This window comes from Entelurus aequoreus, linkage group LG06 (genome assembly GCF_033978785.1).
Source record: "Entelurus aequoreus isolate RoL-2023_Sb linkage group LG06, RoL_Eaeq_v1.1, whole genome shotgun sequence".
In the NCBI taxonomy this organism is placed as follows: Eukaryota; Metazoa; Chordata; class Actinopteri; order Syngnathiformes; family Syngnathidae; genus Entelurus; species Entelurus aequoreus.
Genome location: NC_084736.1, coordinates 29,535,365 through 29,554,447, shown reverse-complemented (window position 1 = coordinate 29,554,447; position 19,083 = coordinate 29,535,365). Strand labels below are relative to the sequence as shown.

The window sequence follows — 19,083 nt, the reverse complement described above, 5'->3', positions numbered from 1 at the left end:
ATATATATATATATATATATATATATATATATATATATATATATATATGTATATACAGTGGGGCAAAAAAGTATTTAGTCAGCCACCCATTGACAATCAATGGGTGGCTGACTAAATACTTTTTTGCCCCACTATATATATATATATATATATATATATATATATATATATATATATATATATATATATATATATATATATATATATATATATATATATATATATATATATATATATATATAAATTAATTTAAATAACAAAATATCTGAGGAGCCACTTGGGAGCCGATCCAAAAGAGCCAGCTCTCCACAAAGAGACAGAATTCCCATCATTATCCTTCAGTCATTAAAGAGTCATTGAGGTCTTCAATAGGTTTATTTGTCCTGCAAACAGAGGCTGTGCATATTCCCACTTTCCAAACTAGAACAGCTTTAAATGCTCCTTCTTTTTTATCTGGAGAACATGTGTCTTTACAATCTGCTTGACGTTTCTGTCAAGAACATTCTGAATATAAATAAACTTTTTGTACAAAGGACGAAAAAACATTGGCAACTTTTATTTTTGAATGACTTACTGTACATCATGTCAATAACAATATATTTCAGCAATAATAGAGTAACAGAACATTCTGTAAACAAGACCCTACTTAAATATACTTTGAATATAAAATGCACAATGAATGTCAAATGGAAGAGAGCCCTATTGCCAAATTTGTACAAATACAATGTAACTGTTTATACCTGTGAGGATGTTATCCATTTAAATATTTACTTCTGAACAATAAATAAATTCTTAAAAAAAAATAAAAAAACAGAACTACTTGATTGAGATCTGTAACTGTTACTAATGTCACATATGGTCTGTGTGTATATGGATCTAATGAGAGACGTAGATAAGCGTAACATAATGATAAGGATCTGTACCAAATCCAGTGCTTTTTTGGCACCGACCAAATCCCGCCGGTCCAACAAGTACAAAGTCACATTCAATCCAACGGTGCTATGTTACGGAACCTGAGTTGTCTACTCTTTGCACTTCTGCACTTGGCAATCACTCCAGCAGCACTGAGATCGGACTGAGAAAAACTACCTTTAGGTAATGTTGCAATTTTCAATGGCAAAAAAGACATTGACTCAAAAAACGCTCCAACATTTAGTTAAGTATGGCTCCACTTTTCATAAAATGCGTTAGCTTGATGTTAATATACATTGGCTTTACTATTGTCATGCTACTGATTAGCATTAGTGATTTTACATGGCGATTTCAACACCTCCAAATGTGTTAATGAAAACTACAACTAAGATGCGTGTTACAAAAAAAACAGCTGGTTTGCAAAAAGTACAATACTTAGAGTATTAACACTTTTTAGGGCACAACAAAAGACTCAACAGCAAAGACTGAACTGACTAGCCAACATACCATAAACTATACACTACTGCCATCCAACGTGTTGGACTTGCAACTTTAAATGAGACTCAGAAAGAGTTATCATAATCATCTCATTTTAAAATTTTGCAATGAAAATTTTAATTAATCATCAAAAATATATATATTTTAATAACACACAAATGTACTGAAAATTGGTATCGTCGAGTTCCCAGGTATCAGAAATTGGTACCATATCGGTTCAAATGTGAACGTACCCATCCCTACTTGGGGACAACACCACAACAAAAGTTTTGATATTGTAGCCATGACCACGTTCATATCTAGTAGACATTTTCTCAAAATTCCCATTCACATTGTGGTATTCTTTAAAGGGAATGTGAATAACAAACCACCTTGTTTTTTGTACAGCTGTACTAAAACATATTCTTCTAGAAAAAAAAACCCTTTATGAAGCAGCTAGCAAATGTTAACATAACTACATATTTACATTGTATCATAATTGTCACATAATCTCACGCTTTCTTTGCAACAAATTAATTTAAATGCTGATAAACACTAAGATGTCCAAATACACACGCAAGGGCTGCTGGGAGTCACCTGAATTAGTTTCCCATGATTGTAGTGGTTATATTATGGCCAATATCAGATTTGTTTATGGACACTGGTTGATGTAATCATTTCGACCAATACATTTTCTTATTATGAGTTGTAAAATTGTAACTGTGAGATGAGCTGTTAACATGTTCTCACTTGTTGTTTGCTTTGGTTAAAACGAGGGCTGTCATAGTTGCGATCAATCACAAAACATTATCGCAATAATCATGTGTAAACACAGATGAATCATGCAGTTTATTTTGACTACATATGCATGCACCCAGGGATAGGTTGATTGGCAACACTAAATTGGCCCTAGTGTTTGAATGTGAGTGTGAATGTTGTCTGTCTATCTGTGTTGGCCCTGCGATGAGGTGGCGACTTGTCCAGGGTGTACCCCGCCTTCAGCCCGATTGTAGCTGAGATAGGCTCCAGCACCCCCGCGACCCCGAAGGGAATAAGCGGTAGAAAATGGATGGATGGATGCATATACATTACCTTAACCGCGGGCAGTTACTTGAAAATGTTGCTTTACAGTCAGTTGTCAGGTCAATGCATATCAGTCTGGTGTGCTCTATGGACAATTTCAAAATACACCCCCACAGTACTTCAGATATAACTATTAGCAAATGACGTGTATTCAAGTAAAACATTTACAAAAATTTTCCTGTACGACATTCTGACAATAAAATTGTATTTTTTGTCAAAATATTGGGGGCTTTTTTAAAAAGTTAAATTTGTGTAAGTGTAATCTGATTGAACAAAATAATCAGCTGACAGCAATGTTTTTAAAACACGTACTGGTGTACACCGTGTCATTCAAATTTAAAAAATGCTTGATTTAATCACGGAAATATGATCCAGTCGGTCTGTAGCGTTTTGCATAGGCTTTTTGATTGGCAACTTTTGGTCTGCTGATTAAAAATGCCAAGGTGAATGCCAAGCAAACACGTGCATTACAGGTCATTCCGATTTGTTTTCCCCCATTTCAGATTTGTTTTTTTCATGTCAATGTGAACAGTACAGTTATGATTTTTTTCAACTCCGACCCACTTGCGTATGTGGTGATAAATCCGATATGCGCCCCATGTGACTGCAGTCTGAACGCTTTGCTTCGCGTCCATCTGACTCATGCGTCATCAAAAAAGCGACAAACGAGCAGATAACAGTTGCAAAGAAGATGTTTTAAAATTCACGTCAATGTCCCACCACTCCTGGCTCCGACTCCTCACCCACATGATCATCTGAACAGATATCGAAGCAAATGCCCTACAGAGAGCCAACATTCTTTCCCTCTTCCTTCTTAATCTACTATGCAAAATAATTTGGTTAAGAAAATGTTCAATTCCGGATTTTGTTGCCCATTTGTGACCTTTATCTGAGTTTTTCATGTCAATGGACACAGTGCAATTCAGACTTTTTCAAATCCGAACCAGGCTTTTTTCATATGTGGATATAAATCAGATATATATCAATCGCGACTGCAGTCTGCAGTCACCCAACCAATTTATGATCAAATAGCAATACTCGTCATAATTATTTGCCAAAATAGTCGGTTGCAAAATAAGTAGCTGACAAATAAGTAGAAAACATGTGAAAATAACATGTTTTGGGAACTCACGTCAATGTTCGCCCACACGCTCTTCGGAACAGACCTTGAAATGCCCCACAAACTGCGGCCAAAATGTTGGGCCTTTTTCTTCTTAATCTTCTATGCCCAATAATTCAGTTAAGAAAATGTTGACTTTGATTGCACAACATAACATTGCCACAAATACGCCAGGACTGAGACCTACTGGAATTGAAGCTATGTTTACAAACACTGCAGCAAATGTGAAGCCATGACGTCATGTTCACATTAGACATTGCATTTTTCAACGACTGAATAAAGAGATCGGATTTAACAAAAAAAATTAAAATTGGACATTTTACCCTGCTGTGTGAACATAGTCATTATCCCATTCAAACCCATTCCACTCACGTTAAAAATATTTTTTTTTGTAATGTGAACGACTATATAAAGGATCGACCAAACAACTGAATTGGGCATTGCGGTTGAATACATTGATGAAGAGGTATATTCTAAGTATCTAAACCAAACCTCTAAATAAATCCAATCCCAACTTCTACAGGATTGATTTGACATCACAAATATCATATTTGGGCACTTGAAGAAGCTCCCAGACCTCCGGAGAGGGTGTTGCCTAGCATGAAGCAAGAAGGCAACTAAATGTCCTTGTGAAAATGGTGTTCAGTACAAGACCTTGGGTCTGGTACAACCTGAAGTGACTCTTAGGTGTGTCATCTTGTTCCGCAACTGTCTAGCTTAACCTGTCAGACAGTCTGAGCATGTGACCAGCCACACGTAAGCAGGTTCATCTCTTTACTGAACTCCTCCTAAGTGGTCAAACGGAGGTAGAAGGGTGGAGTGCACATGACACTGTATTCAGTTTCATCGTCTTTAGGGATCTGGGCCTTGAGCTAGTTGTGGTGTGAAAGTAGAATTCACACTCATTGCAGAACTCTTGTTCTGAGGCGCTGGCAACTGGCTTGTCTTGTACTTCAAGCGTTTTTTGTTGTCCAACCAGTCAATGATGACGAAAAATTAAACTTCCGTCATGTCTGTTTTCCCATGCAGTAAATAGCATTTTTGGTACGTTGGGAATTTAGGCAAGTTTAGGCTTTTCCTGCCGCATGTGCATGACGCAACTGTCCGGCTCTACCGGTGAATCTTCTCGCGTTGAGCTGCTTATGAAGGCGGTTGTTCCGAAGAGGCTTTATGGAAAGACGATAAATAGTCAAAGACCTGTGAAGAGCTGTGGGAGACTTTCTTTTCTTCTTGGGCCACCGGAGTTGAGACAAGACGAGAGGGCTTGGCTGTTGCTTTAGGCTGCTGCAAAAGGCAAAGGAGACAGCGCACTTTACATTTCTATAGTCATGCCAGAAATGCAGTGCTAACAGACCAAACAGTATTGTTGCAAGTGGAGAAGGGAAACTCCTTTTTTTAGCAAAAAATCTTTCACTAGCATCTTGAACGGACTATTTCTATTATTATAGACTCTCAAGTCAACACTGAGTTAAACTGACGTGAAATGTCACTAAATGTGAAACTATCAATATTTAACAATTTCATTATTATTGTATCAGGGTGTGCTTGAATGCTTCATTAAGCATTACTTTTACACACTCGTCTCCTTGTTTAAAACTGAATAATGACAAAGTGTCATGTCGAGCATTAGTGATGCGCTTCTGATGCATACATTGCAGGCAAACCCTATTTTACATGCATTATATACAGTGGTACCCCAACTTACTGCTCATAGTATATGAGCTGTCTCTTGGCCTTTTGTTACGCTCTAAAATGACTGAAAATGTATATTAAGAACAAAACTAGTTAGCTTATGTCACCATTAGTGATTTAATAGAACAGATTTAACAAGTACATATCACAATTTGAAGTTAAACATTGGAAGTACTTCCGCACGGTAGTGCTGTGCGATTATATACAGTATATCACAGTACGACATATTGTAAGAAATCTCTCTATGATTCACATCGTAATTTTAACTTCTGGGCTGCGACTAATTAAAGGCCTACTGAAATGATTTTTTTTTATTCAAACGGGAATAGCAGATCCATTCTTTGTGTCATACTTGATCATTTCGCGATATTGCCATATTTTTGCTGAAAGGATTTAGTAGAGAAAATGGACGATAAAGTTCGCAACTTTTGCTCGCTGATAAAAAAAAAGCCTTGCCTGTACCGGAAGTAGCGTGACGTCACAGGAGGCAATATTCCTCACAATTTTCCTTTGTTTACAATGGAGCGAGAGAGATTCGGACCGAGAAAGTGACGATTACCCCATTAATTTGAGCGAGGATGAAAGATTCGTAGATGAGGAACGTTACAGTGAAGGATTAGAGAGGCAGTGATGGACGTATCTTTTTTCGCTCTGACTGTAACTTAGGTACAAGCTGGCTCATTGGATTCCACACTCTCTCCTTTTTCTATTGTGGATCACGGATTTGTATTTTAAACCACCTCGGATACTATATCCTCTTGAAAATGAGAGTCGAGAACACGAAATGGACATTCACAGTGACTTTTATCTCCACGACAATACATCGGAGACACACTTAGCTACTGAGCTAACGTGATAGCATCGTTCTCAAATGAAGATAGAAACAAAATAAATAAATCCCTGACTGGAAGGATAGACAGAAGATCAACAATACTATTAAACCATGTACATGTAACTACACGGTTAAAAATTCTCAGCCTGGTAAGGCTTAACAATGCTGTTGCTAACGACGCTAAGGCTAATTTAGCAACTTAGCAACCGGTGTTGTGCCTGAAACCTCACAGGACTATGATAAAAACATTAGCGCTCCACCTACGCCAGCCAGCCCTCATCTTCCCATCAACAGCCGTGCTCACCTGCATTCCAACGATCGACGGCGCGACGAAGGACTTCAACCGTGGGTTTGGCGGCAAGCATCGGCTAGGCGTCTGCTAGTCCTTGTTGTGTTGCTTTAAGTATTGTACTTAGCCACTAATACACCGATCGATCCCACCTAAAACATTCTTCTTTGCAGCCTCCATTGTTCATTAAACAAATTGCAAAAGATTCACCAACACAGATGTCCAGAATACTGTGGAATTTTGTAGAAGAAAACAAGAGGTTTCTGTATCGGGTTCGACGGGGTCCAACCACTTCCGTGGATTCTGTGACGTCACGCGCATAAATCATATCCAAAGGAGTTTTTCAACCGGAAGTGTGGCGGGAATTTTAAAATTGCACTTTATAAGTTAACCCGGCCGTATTGGCATGTTTTTCAATGTTAAGATTTCATCATTGATATATAAACTATCAGACTGCGTGGTCGGTAGTAGTGGGTTTCAGTAGGCCTTTAAACACTCAGCACTGCTATATCGTGGGAGCTTTTTTTTACACCGCTTGAAAGAAATTTACGGCAAGAGCCGGCAAGAGTATGGATGTTAACATTGCACAGACCGAGAGCAGAATGGAAGCTAAACCAACAAAATTTGTACCAAAAAGAGGAAAGAGGAACTCTTTTGTTTTTGATTTTAAAAAAAAAAGGAACACATGTATCAAACAACGGCAGGCCAATCTGCTAAACATGCCTGTACATGGGCAAAATGTATTTAATCTGATTATAATTCGGATTAGAATGCTACTGTATACATGGACCCTGAAAAAAATTATCTGGTTATGACGTGCGTTTTTTTTAATGTATCAGACCTTAAATCAGAATACTTTATTTTGACATGCGCAGCACATACTGGAAACCAAAGTAGAAGACGAAAAAGCAGTGACTTCCACTGTAAACAAACATAGCTGTGTGAATTTCTTCTTGTTCGACAATGTCACGTTATTTATTTATACATTTTTCCTTCTGTTTGCTACCTTTGTCTTGCCTCTCTTTTTGAAATGGAGCAGTTCGGTGCGCTCCAGGCCATACTTTTGATTTTGCTCGTCTTAACAAACTCAACAGTATTTAACGCTACTCCTGTACATGTTGAATGGGGGAGACAGCCGCAAGACAATCGCTTCATTCCGAGACGATAAAGTTTAGTCCCTCCTCTATCACCAAAGTATAGCTGACCCAGGAGGAAGAAGTGTTTGTGCTCCAATCTGAATGACTATCGACATTAACCACCCGTCTCGATCGGACGGAAATTTTGATTTGAACGTGTGTGATCGGGTCAGAATTTTTTCCAAATGGCGTGTTTACATGAAGCGATTTTATTCCAGTTAGGCTATTAATCCGATTAATTGTGTCCATATACAAATAGCTAGTGTTAAAATGCGACAAAATACTAACATGATGAAAAGAAAAACACTGAACAAGCCAAACAGAGTGACAAGCAGTCTCGCAGACACCAATAAATTACATATTTCATCTCTACATTCTTATGTGTAGATATGAACTACTATACACTTTCGAAAAGAAGGACTGGTATTTAAAGTACTTTGTTGTTTTTCAATTGTCTTGTCCTTTTTATATATGAAATATTTGTTTTATAGACAAAAGGAGAAAAGATGAGCAACATTGGCATTCATTTCATACATACATATACATATATTTATATATATAGTTGTGTATATATATGTAGATATATGTGTATGTATATGATTCTAAGAAACAATTATATATTATGATTTATGGGTGAAACTAAAAAATGTTAACATCGTGCAAAGGTTTGTTTATTGCAGCAATTAGATTTACAAGGTGAAACTAACATTTGGCAAAGGCCCATAATATAGGCCCATGATATTTCAAGCCTTCTTTTGATATAATTTAGATTCTACATCTTATGAAAACCTTAAATGGAATTTCTGGGAAAATTTGGGGTTTTCAAAAACTGTAAACCATGATCATTAAAATTCTAACAAATTAAGGCTTGACATATCTCACGTCGCATGTAATGAGTTTACGTCACATATTAGTTTCACATTTGACGTTGAATTTCTGACATAAATGAACTTTTGCGCGATACTTCAATGTTTGGAGTTTCAACTGTATATTACCTATATTTGGATAAATATTCTTGTCCATATCGCACAGCACTACCGCACAGATTTAAATCTTAGCTTTGGTTTCATTTTTCATGACTTTATGTGTGCGCATGTTTGTCGCACATACCCACCCACAGGAGAGCTCTTCGCATGCGAATGAAATAAAAATGACTGAAGTGGCCGCTGTGCGGAGTTTAAACGTGTGACTGAGACCATACATCTCTCCAAACACTGCTCTTGCGCCGTTTGTTGTTTGAACTAGCCACTAGTTGTAAACCCCGTAAGAGCCACTCTGTCTAACTCGCTAGCATTAGCTTATAGCTAGTGAATAACATATCTTTATTTTCCAACCATTGGAATGGAGAAAGTGCTGCAGAGAAGAAGCCGATGATATACATTCTGACTTGGCGAGGCAGTTCAAGTGTAGCACTGCCAATCTGCACCATACTGAAGCAAGAGCTAGCTTTTCTGCCATTCAAGGGCGTTAAAATGATATCTAAACGGCAGGCCTTTAAGTATGAAAATATGGAGACGCTGCTGATGGTGTGTTTGACGGAGAATCAGCTGGAAGGAGATACCGTAGAAGTCCACTCTCCTAAGAAATGTTCCCTCTAGTGTTTTATGTGTCTGCACAAACGCACAAACTCCCTGAGCATTCAGTGGACCACATGTGAGCAATATGTCACCACACAAGCATCACAACTTTCCCAAAGCAGACATAAGTTAAATGTTTTATTATAGAAATATATATTATTTTCTCAAATAAAAGATTTGGCTCACTAACAATAAATATTGTTCTTCATGAGCTCTATGTTGAATTTCTGGGTGGGGGTTGTGCTATGTAAGAATTTGAGACATGTACCCCTTTCAGAGATCACATTCAGTTCACATTAATACATTCACATTTTGCACAATGAGATGTTTGCTTTAGCACAAGCATGGGATACAGTGTACAACCCTTGGTCTGTAAAATACATTATTACGTTTTTATTAGCATTTATGTAATCTAGTAACTGCATTTCATGATTAATATCCATAAATAAACATTCTTAATATATGAAACTAAAGTAAGCAAACATCTGATTGTGGAGTTTTTGTGTACATGTAGTGCCTGTTCGTTTTGCCAAAATAAGAGTTAGCATGCAGCATTTAACTCTTTTAACTGCTTTTGCTGCTATAAGCTAACCTACAAAACAGCAACACGCACACATAACACGCTGTTGATGACATTGATTGGCTGTGTGTGAACCGCATTATTGTGTCGACCTGGCAGTTATAGTTAATGTGTGTTGTTGGAGTTGTCTGACTGTTTTTGTGGCCGTAAACGCATCACTGGCTGAGCCGAGTGTGTGTGTATTTTGGCGCAAGTGAAAAAGAGCCGCTTCTGTCAATACGACATTTAGTTTGTTTTGGTGCGATTACAGCAGAAAGTGACCATATTTGCTAAATAGTAGTTTTGTTGCTGATGTTGTTTTAGTGTGGTTACAGCCATCCATCCATCAGTTTTATTTAATAAAATGATTGTCGATGCGACCACCTCTTTCTCCTCCTTAAAACGTCTCGGCAGACGTCATTGTTTTATCTGTTGTGACCACTTGTTGTCACCTGTAACTCACAACGTAGCAGTGAAAATGGTAAGGAATAAATCATGTGTTTATTTTGTTCAGAGTTTAGGTTGGATTTTGGATTAGAATTTTGCGCGCTGCATAGATTTTGCATGCGCGGAGGACACGGGAGCAGTGCATTATTGTGCAGGCGCGCACCTTAGAGGGAACATTGCTCCTAAGTATAAATGACCAGCATTCAAAGCGGCACTTCTCGTGCGAGCTCTCCGCACCTTGACGGAGCAGTCGGGGCACAATGAGGGTGAACTGCCGCCGTAGCTACGGACCAACGTGAAACCAACTTCACCGGGTTGCTCTCCAATGCTGTATTGTTATTACATTAATTCATAAAACTACTGTGGTCGTTTTTTGTTTTCTTTAATTTATTGTCTAAAAGTTAGTTGTTCTTTTTAAAAGGCATATGTTACATTGTGCTGTTTTTTCTTTTTTTGGGGGGCGCGGGGGAGATTAAAAATAATTTCAATGAATAACCTTGATCTAAGATGCAAGTGTTTTGAAGTACAGTATCAAGGTATGTGTCTTAATAATTTACAGCGCTGTCGGACGGCCATTGCTTGTTCGTACCTTCTGACCATCAACCTGTCTGGCTAAGCCATCTCTGTTCTGCACATTGCTGGGTCCTGCCTTCTCAGTTTTGACTTCTGAGTTCTTGTCCTTGTGCACTGGTGTCCCTGTTGCCGACATATTCAACGCCCGCTTTCTTATAGGAGTTTGAGCTTGGGTCTCCTTTGCTTTTTCAGCGGTCTTCGGTGAACCAGTTGTCTTTGACTCCTCACCATTCCTCCTGTCCTTCCCTTTGGAATCTCGTTCAGACCTAAATGTCCTTCCCTTTTCATCCATTTTTTGAATACCACTGTCTTTATTTCTCACTTCCTCCTTGTCCAATTTTTTCACTTTCTTATCAAGGGCCTGAGTTTCATTTTTCGGTACATGCTTGTCTTTGGTGCCAAACAAAGCAACCACAGAGCTATAGTCTTTGAACAATAAACTGGGGTTATCTACACTAGGAGTATTTGCTTGGGATTTATCGGTATGAGTATCTGTTGTACCGGGGATTTGGTGTAATGCTTTTTCAAACATCCTTTCATGGTTTGGAGAGGCGCTACATTCCTGATACTCTTCAGAAGTCGTGGACCGATTGGAGTCATCTCTCGATGAGAGATACCCATCACTCATATCTGACGTGGAGGTTTGAAGGTCTGGAGTCTTAGCAGGTGAGTCTGGTGTTGACCACGATTTTCTCTCTGATGATCGGACATCTGGCAAATGTAAGTTTGGGGATTTTTCGGCTGCATGAGAGAGTTCTTTTTTCTTTGCAGAATCTTGGGAGGCTTCTCTGGCGTTCTTTTTTGAATGTGTTGTATTATCATGAAGTTTTGTGGATTTGACATCTTTGCTGGATGTATCAAGTGTCTGTGCCTGAATCCTCTCCCACATACTCAGCGAAGGCTTTTCTGAATAAGATATTCTTTGAGGTTTGTTCTCTCTTACTTGGTAAGTTTTTTTGTCAGCGTTTTTTTCATTCTCAATGTTTGCAGACTTTGAACGAGTGATCGGTTTTGCTGTTGCTCTGGTCTTTGTCTCTACTGTGGCTGCATGATCTGCCTGTGGCTTTGCACTTCCGTCATCTACAGAATTCAGCTCATCAGAAGTACCGTCTTTAGTTGGTGCAAAAGTGGCCTCTGATTGGCTTTTTTTTGTGTTCGCAGAGACACATGGGGTTCCTCTTTTGCCATCATGCAGTCCTACTGCTTCTTTATCCTTTTTGTTTCTGTCAAATTTTTGCACTCCAGTTTCTTTATTATTGTTTTTTAGCATTACAGGTGTCCGTTGCCTGTGTTCTCCAGTGGACTTGGGGCCGGCTGCTTTCGTTGTAGTCAGGCTGTCAGGCATCTTAGACGTACCAGTGTTTGACATTACCGGGCCATCGCTGGTGTCGCCAGCTTTGGTAACTGAATGGGCAGTGTGAGGTGTCAGGGTTGTAGGAGTTGAGCTTGAGGATAAGGATAAGAGGTGTTGGACGGTTTCAAAGCGGGAGGTAAGAGCAGAGCGTGTCGAGGAGGTGCTTTTTGCAGACAAAGAGGCATCAGTTGTGGGAGCGGGATTATTGACAGATAAAGATGTGAAACTTTCAGAAGTGCGATCTTGCTGGGTATGAACAGTTTGCATGAGCGGCATTGCTTTCTTAGTTTGCGGGTGTTTGGTTCCTGAGTTTAAATCAACAGAGCTTTTCAATTGAGGGGCTTGTGTCTTATTTGATTCCATCGCGTGTGCCCTGTATTCGGTATTAGAACTGTCAGTATTTGTTTGTTTAGTGCGTTCTACGTTGCTAAATTGAGAGGCTGTGTGTTTCGTGGGTTGACCGTCATCTTGTCTGGTTAATGCAGATGATAGTACTTGAAGTTTCTCAGCTTTGGTACTGGTGGGATCCCTGAATTGTACTGTGTCATATCCAGGCTGTTCAGCTTTGATTATATTTTGTGATGATGCAGGATTTGTCTTCTCCTCAGTTTTTAAAGATGCCTCCCTTTGCTTTGCAACCACAGGCAGGATGTCATTGCTGAAAGGACTGCTGAACCGGATCGCTTGACTGGTTTCAAACCTCTCAGAGCGTTGCAGATGCACTTGAGTCGGTTTGCTTGTATCCATGATGTTTATAAACCCAATTACATCTTTTGGGGGGTCCGGCTCTGGCCAGGTAGGCAGGTAGTTGATCAAGCAAGCCTTCTCTAAATTAATAAGTCCCGGATGGATGAACTCCTCTACTTCTCCAGGTTCTTGACTCCCCTTTCCTCGTCGCCTCTTCTTGGTATCTGGGACATCCGGTGTCTGTGACTCTTTGGGGCTGTTTTGGACGGCAGAGGGGGAGGGACTTGCATTTTCCCCGACCAGTAAGGCATACTTTGGGTTGTACAATTTCCTTGCAATAGTCGTGGAAGGAAGGGTTACAGTGACTGGCTGTGGGAGAGGGTCAGCCTCCGGCTCAGGGTTTGTGGTGACTTGCCGAAGATCTACAAATCTGGAGCTCATATAAAGGTTGAGAAAAAGATGATCAAAGGCCTCCACTGCCTGTCCCGTAATCACGGTGACAAGATTTGTGTCCAGTCGTGAAGACATCCAGGTGAAACTATAGATCATTTAGAAAACACAAACATTTATATTATAAAAGAGCTGACAATAACATCTAAGACTGTCTAGACAGTTAAGTGCTGACAATTTAATTTACAGGTTTCAAATTTGGCAGATATCAAGTACTAAACCTGTCAAAATATAAAGTATTACCCCACATATTTAAGTCGTTGCAATGGTCTTACATGATGTCACAATCGAGTTACTTAAAACAAGCAAATAACAGGGGAAATGCATTTATATAAAACAGGATACATTCACAGCCTGTCTGTCAAATATGTAGATTATGCAAAATTACATTTAGAGACGCATTATTTGTCTCACAGTCACACAAACACACATAGATACACACACATCAAGTATACTGACCTGAATGACCCCGACACAGCTTTGTCTCCATCGATGAACATGAATCTGTGGCCAAGTCGACCTTTGACTTTGGAGCATGACCGAGTGTTGAACTCTGACCCCTCTGTGCATCGTACCCGAAGGTGCTATAATACACATACACACATTGTTGGTCATAATGCTTTATGTTAGGAAAATGAGAGAGTCATCAAAGTTTTGACATTCTTCGTACAAATAAAAACCCACAAAAATCACCAAATCACGATTACTTGGCTGTCAAACCGCTAAGTATATACTAGTATAGTGTTTCTTAGCCATAGGGCCACAAGAGGGCAACTAAAAATATCTGTTTCTCAGCTGTGGTCTGCAGCGGTATTCAAATGTAATACACTTTTACACGTGTGGCAGTAATTGATTAGTCAGTTGACTGAGGAGAAGTCAATCAGAAGAAGTCTGGAGCGAATGCCATGGAAAACATTTTACAGGATTTTTACTCATTATGTAACAGTTTCATCAGCTTTTCTTAGTCACTTCTTTGATTAGTATGCTATGTAATCAGCCTGACCAAAGCCTTGTTGTTTTTTGTGCTGGTTTATGTGTAAAAAGAGATTTAACACATGGGTTCATATCATTTGACAAAGTTTAGACCTGTAAAACTGTAAGTAGGTTGGATATAATATTGAATATGATTAAAATCGAGAGAAGATTACCTATTCAATGTTCATAAATGAGTGTATTAGAAAAGTTGGGCCCCAAGATCAAAAAGGGTAAAAACCTCTGTACTAGTACATACCAAATAGGGATGGGAATCTTACAATAAGAGGCAGCGCGGTGGAACAGGGGTTAGTGCATGTGCCTCACAATACGAAGGTCCTGAGTAGGGATAATGCTCGAACCCGGTTTTCCCGGTTGTTCGATAAGAAAAGAACCGAGTCCTCGGACTCGAATCCCTTTTTGAGAACCGGTACCCGCTATCGAGACCACTATAATAAAGAAAAAGAGTTGGTTCTTTATTCGAATCCCTGGGAACGAATCCCGTCCCGACAAGAAATGCCCCGTGAGACATCACAAGAAATGACGTCACGTAGCTCAGTCATTTGTCAGGGTGGGGTGCAGCATGCTGCGGTTCGTTCCCGGGGCGCAAAAATGACGGCTCCGGACGAAAGCGTGCAGGTAGGAGATGATTTATTTCTCATAAATCATACACATTACAACAGACAGGAACGAAACAAAAGGAAAGTGTGCCGTTCGCACGAGAAGCTAAAGCAAAAACTTACTTAGCACAGGAATACTAGAAGCTAAGGTAACTTTAGCACAGGAATCATGAGCTCGAAAACCAGAATGCCAACGTAACTGTTGCAAATGCAAACAATGAAGCCACGACGAGTGACCGGAAAAGGCAGGCTTAAATAGAGTCTCTGATGAGCAACAGGTGCGCTCACAAGGCAGGTAAAAATCATAAGTAACCATGGTGACTAAAACAAACCCCCGAAGTGCACAAAACAACTAAGGAAGTCCAAAACTAACAGAACATAACTAAACAAAACATGATCCGACCACATCATAATACATCACAGTTTCATATCATTTCACTTTACAGGAGTAGGAAGAAGTAAAGCTTATTTAATCCTACCCCTTTCCCACTTCATAGCGTTTACAAATATATACATCATTTATTGACCTTTGTATAATAAAATATCTGTAAGTTAGTATATACAACAGTTTTGTAATATGTAATTAATTAATTCAGTCATTATTAATATACTGAGATGAAGAATATCTTATTTTTAATAAGGTTGAAAGTATTTCTCATAATTCTTCTTTTTTGTACTTTGTAAGCACTATTCATTTGAACAACCTATTAAACAGGATCATATCAGTACAATGTTTAACTTCTTTACTTAGTCCATTCCATCATTTAATTCCACATCATTTTAGCTGTTTGCAATTTTACCAAATCATCAAACTTTAATATTTTTGACTCAATAAATAAAGTGTTTATATGTTCTCTAGATCCAACATTATGTATCAGTCTAATTGATATTTTTTGTAACACGGTTAACGAATGTAGCACACATTTGTAGTTATTTCCCCACATTTCTGCACAATAACTCATATATGGTAATACTATAGTAGCGAGCAGTAGAGAATGTGAAGTGATTTGTTAAACCAAATATTGTGTTTTTTTCCATATACAACAACCTATCTGGACTCGATAAGAGAATCGATAAGGAATCAGTTCGATAAGAGGATTCGATAATAGGCTCGAACTCGATAATTTCTTATCAAACATCATCCCTAGTCCTGAGTTCAATCCCGAGCTCGGGATCTTGCTGTGTGGAGTTTGTATGTTCTCCCTGTGACTGCGTGGGTTCCCTCCAGGTACTCCGGCTTCCTCCCACCTCCAAAAACATGCACTTGGGGATAGGTTGATTGGCAACACTAAATTGGCCCTAGTGTGTGAATGTGAGTGTGAATGTTGTCTGTCTATCTGTGTTGGCCCTATGATGAGGTGGCGACTTGTCCAAGGTGTACCCCGCCTTCCGCCCGAATGCAGCTGAGATAGGCTCCAGCACTCCCCGCGACCCCGAAAGGGACAAGCGGTAGAAAATGGATGGATGGATCTTACAACAACTCAAGATTTGATTACGAGTCATGGGGTGTAGGTCGATTATTTTGATAGTCGAATAGTCAATGATTATCTTAACGATTAGTCGATGAATTGGATAATAAAGCGTCCACATATTTAATGGCACTAATTTTTCCACCGACCTCTAAATGCAGCTTAAGTTATTTTACGAAGATGACTAATTAATTCATAAATATGTATTTATACTGTAACTGCGCTACTCATTCAGCTCTTAAAACAATTACAATGATTATTAAAATGTCCATTTAAAAGAAAGGAAAGGCAAAGTGCTAAAATAAAATTAACCTTGTTTATGTATTTAAAAAACAGTTAAAATAGCAGCAATGAAAACTAACAACAAAACACAAAATCTAACTTCCTCAAAAAGAAAAGCATTTTGTGATGTTTAAAAAGCTGCACACTGGTATGTTGACTATTGATTAACTCTTGGCAGTTTTAGCACTCTATTAGACTCAATATGTAAATGTTTATATTTGATTAGTGCTTTTTTTTACTGCATTGCAAATTGACGCTGCTTTAAAACATACTTGAATTGATGTAGACAAAGTTTAGCCGGCTGACTTTGGCTAAAATGATGGTTAAAGTTATTTTTCAAACATTTTCGTCTCACTCTTGTTAGCTAGCTAGCAAGGTAGACGCTAAAAATCTTACCTCCAAATGTCCGACATCATGTCTCTGCTTTATATGGTGGCATATCACAGATGTACTGCCATAAAAACAAGGTCTGCTTTGCAAAATTAGCAAGGTTTTCATGTTTTGAATAAGAATAAAAGGAAATATCCTCACACTTCACATGTTATCACTGGCGATGTTTTTGCGAGTGACCCAGTTCCGCCCGTAAAAACACTAGTGATGACGTCACGACTATTGTCGACAAATATAATTGTCGGCGACAAACTCGACACTGTTGACTAATCGTTGCAGCCCTAACGCGGTGACGATTCGATTCGTAATTATTTCTTGATTCAACACGATACTTGATTCAAATTGATCCTTGCAATATATTATTTGGTTTAAAAAATATTGTAACAACTTCCAGGTTACAATCGCTTATTTTGGGTGATGATGCTTAGACAGCCTTTTTTTAATCGATTCTTGAAAATTATGAATCTTGAAATAAGAATTAGAAAAAACAATTATTGGGATTCTAATCCCTAAAATTAAGTACAAACAAGTTAGCAGACTTTAACACAAGCTGTTCATCATTCTCTTTTCATAGCTGGAAATAAACCACCTCTGTTTATACATAAGCGGACATAAATAATCAAAGTCTACTGTTTTTGTTTGTTTCCAGCTGGTTAACTAGCCACTGCTGCAGTGAATTTACCTAAGTCAGTGTTCGTTTTCTTTTACTGATTTACTAATGGGGAGAAATCAATTTGGAGCATTTGACAGCTGCATTGCACATTATGAAACAGGTCGATGTTTGGCTGCCACTTTGAGGACTCAACTCTTTTCAAACTTCCACATTCCATAATGAATTGCTTGTTCACTCCTGTTGATCTGGAATGATTGTAGAATTTGTGTGGGCCTGATCACTTTAGAAGCGGTCTCTGGGGTGATGTGTCTTTAAAACAAATCCATTGCATTTAAGAAGTTGCATAGCTCAAGCTTGGGCTTGTTATCTCTGTCTGATTCACTGGGTCATGTGTTGGAACTTCTCTTTATGTTCACAGGTTTCTCTTCCCCTTTGTGCATCCCTTTGACTGATTAGTTACGATCAGCAAAAGTCATTTTCGAAGCCTTTGGCCGTTCAAGGAAGAATGTGATGCAAAATAAAGCCACCTTACAAGCTCTGGTCACAGTGTCGCTACAACTGAGAACTGACTCACCTAATGAGCTGTTGAGTTGGCCAATTATACACAAATGGATTTGTATAAACATATTCCCAAGCTTCAGAGAGAGCTGCTCTACAACGTTTTTCCACTTCCAGCTCATTATAAATGCTGTCATCAGGCTATTACACCTCCCTTTGCCTCGTTTCATCGGCCACGCCAACATGACAAGATGGATTGATTAGCACTATTGCTATTTTTGGTCATAATTGGCACTTACTTATGAAGTCATTCCCTGTGCTCGATAAAGCTCACTGCAATGCCATGTGGCGATGAGAGAGTGAAACGCCTGTCAGAGAGAGACTTTGATTGATGCTAACAACGTCTCTGTTTTACTAAGAAGCTAGGCAGTTATGCAACACCAACTTTTCTTACCTATTGCTACCTGTTTTTGTGTATTTGGGAAAATCCCCGAAAATGTGAAATCAAACCATGGAGGCATGGTAGAGATTTTTATAAAACAATCCTCCAAACAAGCCGTTTGGAATTTGCCCAATCTGGTGACTGTTTCCCAAGTGTGACGTCAGCGGATATCTCCATATACAGTAGAGATTTAGTCTGACACTTTAGTCAATAAGCTCCTTCATTTCTTCTATCCTCTTGTGGGGCAGACTGGCTCATACATGCACATGCATCCTGCGCTGTTACCATTTCTAATGCAAAGTAGCGTATAGTTCCAACTTATAACTGTCCGTAGATTTCATATGGAAGCACTGAAAACTACAACATGGATGACAGAAACAAGTGGAGGCACATAAATAAGACCACCCACAAAACGACACATCCTGAAGAGACGGTCAGAAAGTTACTACAAGATGATCTGTAAAACATAATCTATGCAACATGTAGACCAAAGAACCACCATTACAAATCATATGACCCTTCAAGTCAAACACCACTGGGCTCTTACAGTTAACCTTCTGGAGAAAAATAAAATTTTTCAAATCATTGTTATATAACGATTAGGGATGT

The 19,083-nt window shown here is 38.8% G+C and overlaps 1 protein-coding gene across 2 annotated transcripts in view; it reads right to left on the bottom strand.

The window, feature by feature from the left end:
* Positions 1-342: 342 nt before the first annotated feature.
* Positions 343-19,083, bottom strand: part of LOC133652102 (protein FAM83G-like) — a 46,947-nt gene continuing 28,206 nt past the window's right edge. Inside the window, exons 3-5 of one of the 2 annotated variants that reach the window (XM_062050483.1) lie at positions 13,648-13,772; positions 10,714-13,276; positions 343-4,876 (exon numbers count right to left, since the gene is read on the bottom strand). In XM_062050483.1, the coding sequence (XP_061906467.1) occupies positions 4,733-4,876; positions 10,714-13,276; positions 13,648-13,772 (2,832 nt within the window). In that variant the 3' untranslated portion in view covers positions 343-4,732. The remainder of the gene's footprint in view (positions 4,877-10,713; positions 13,277-13,647; positions 13,773-19,083) is intronic. The other variant, XM_062050484.1, reaches the window with a different exon arrangement.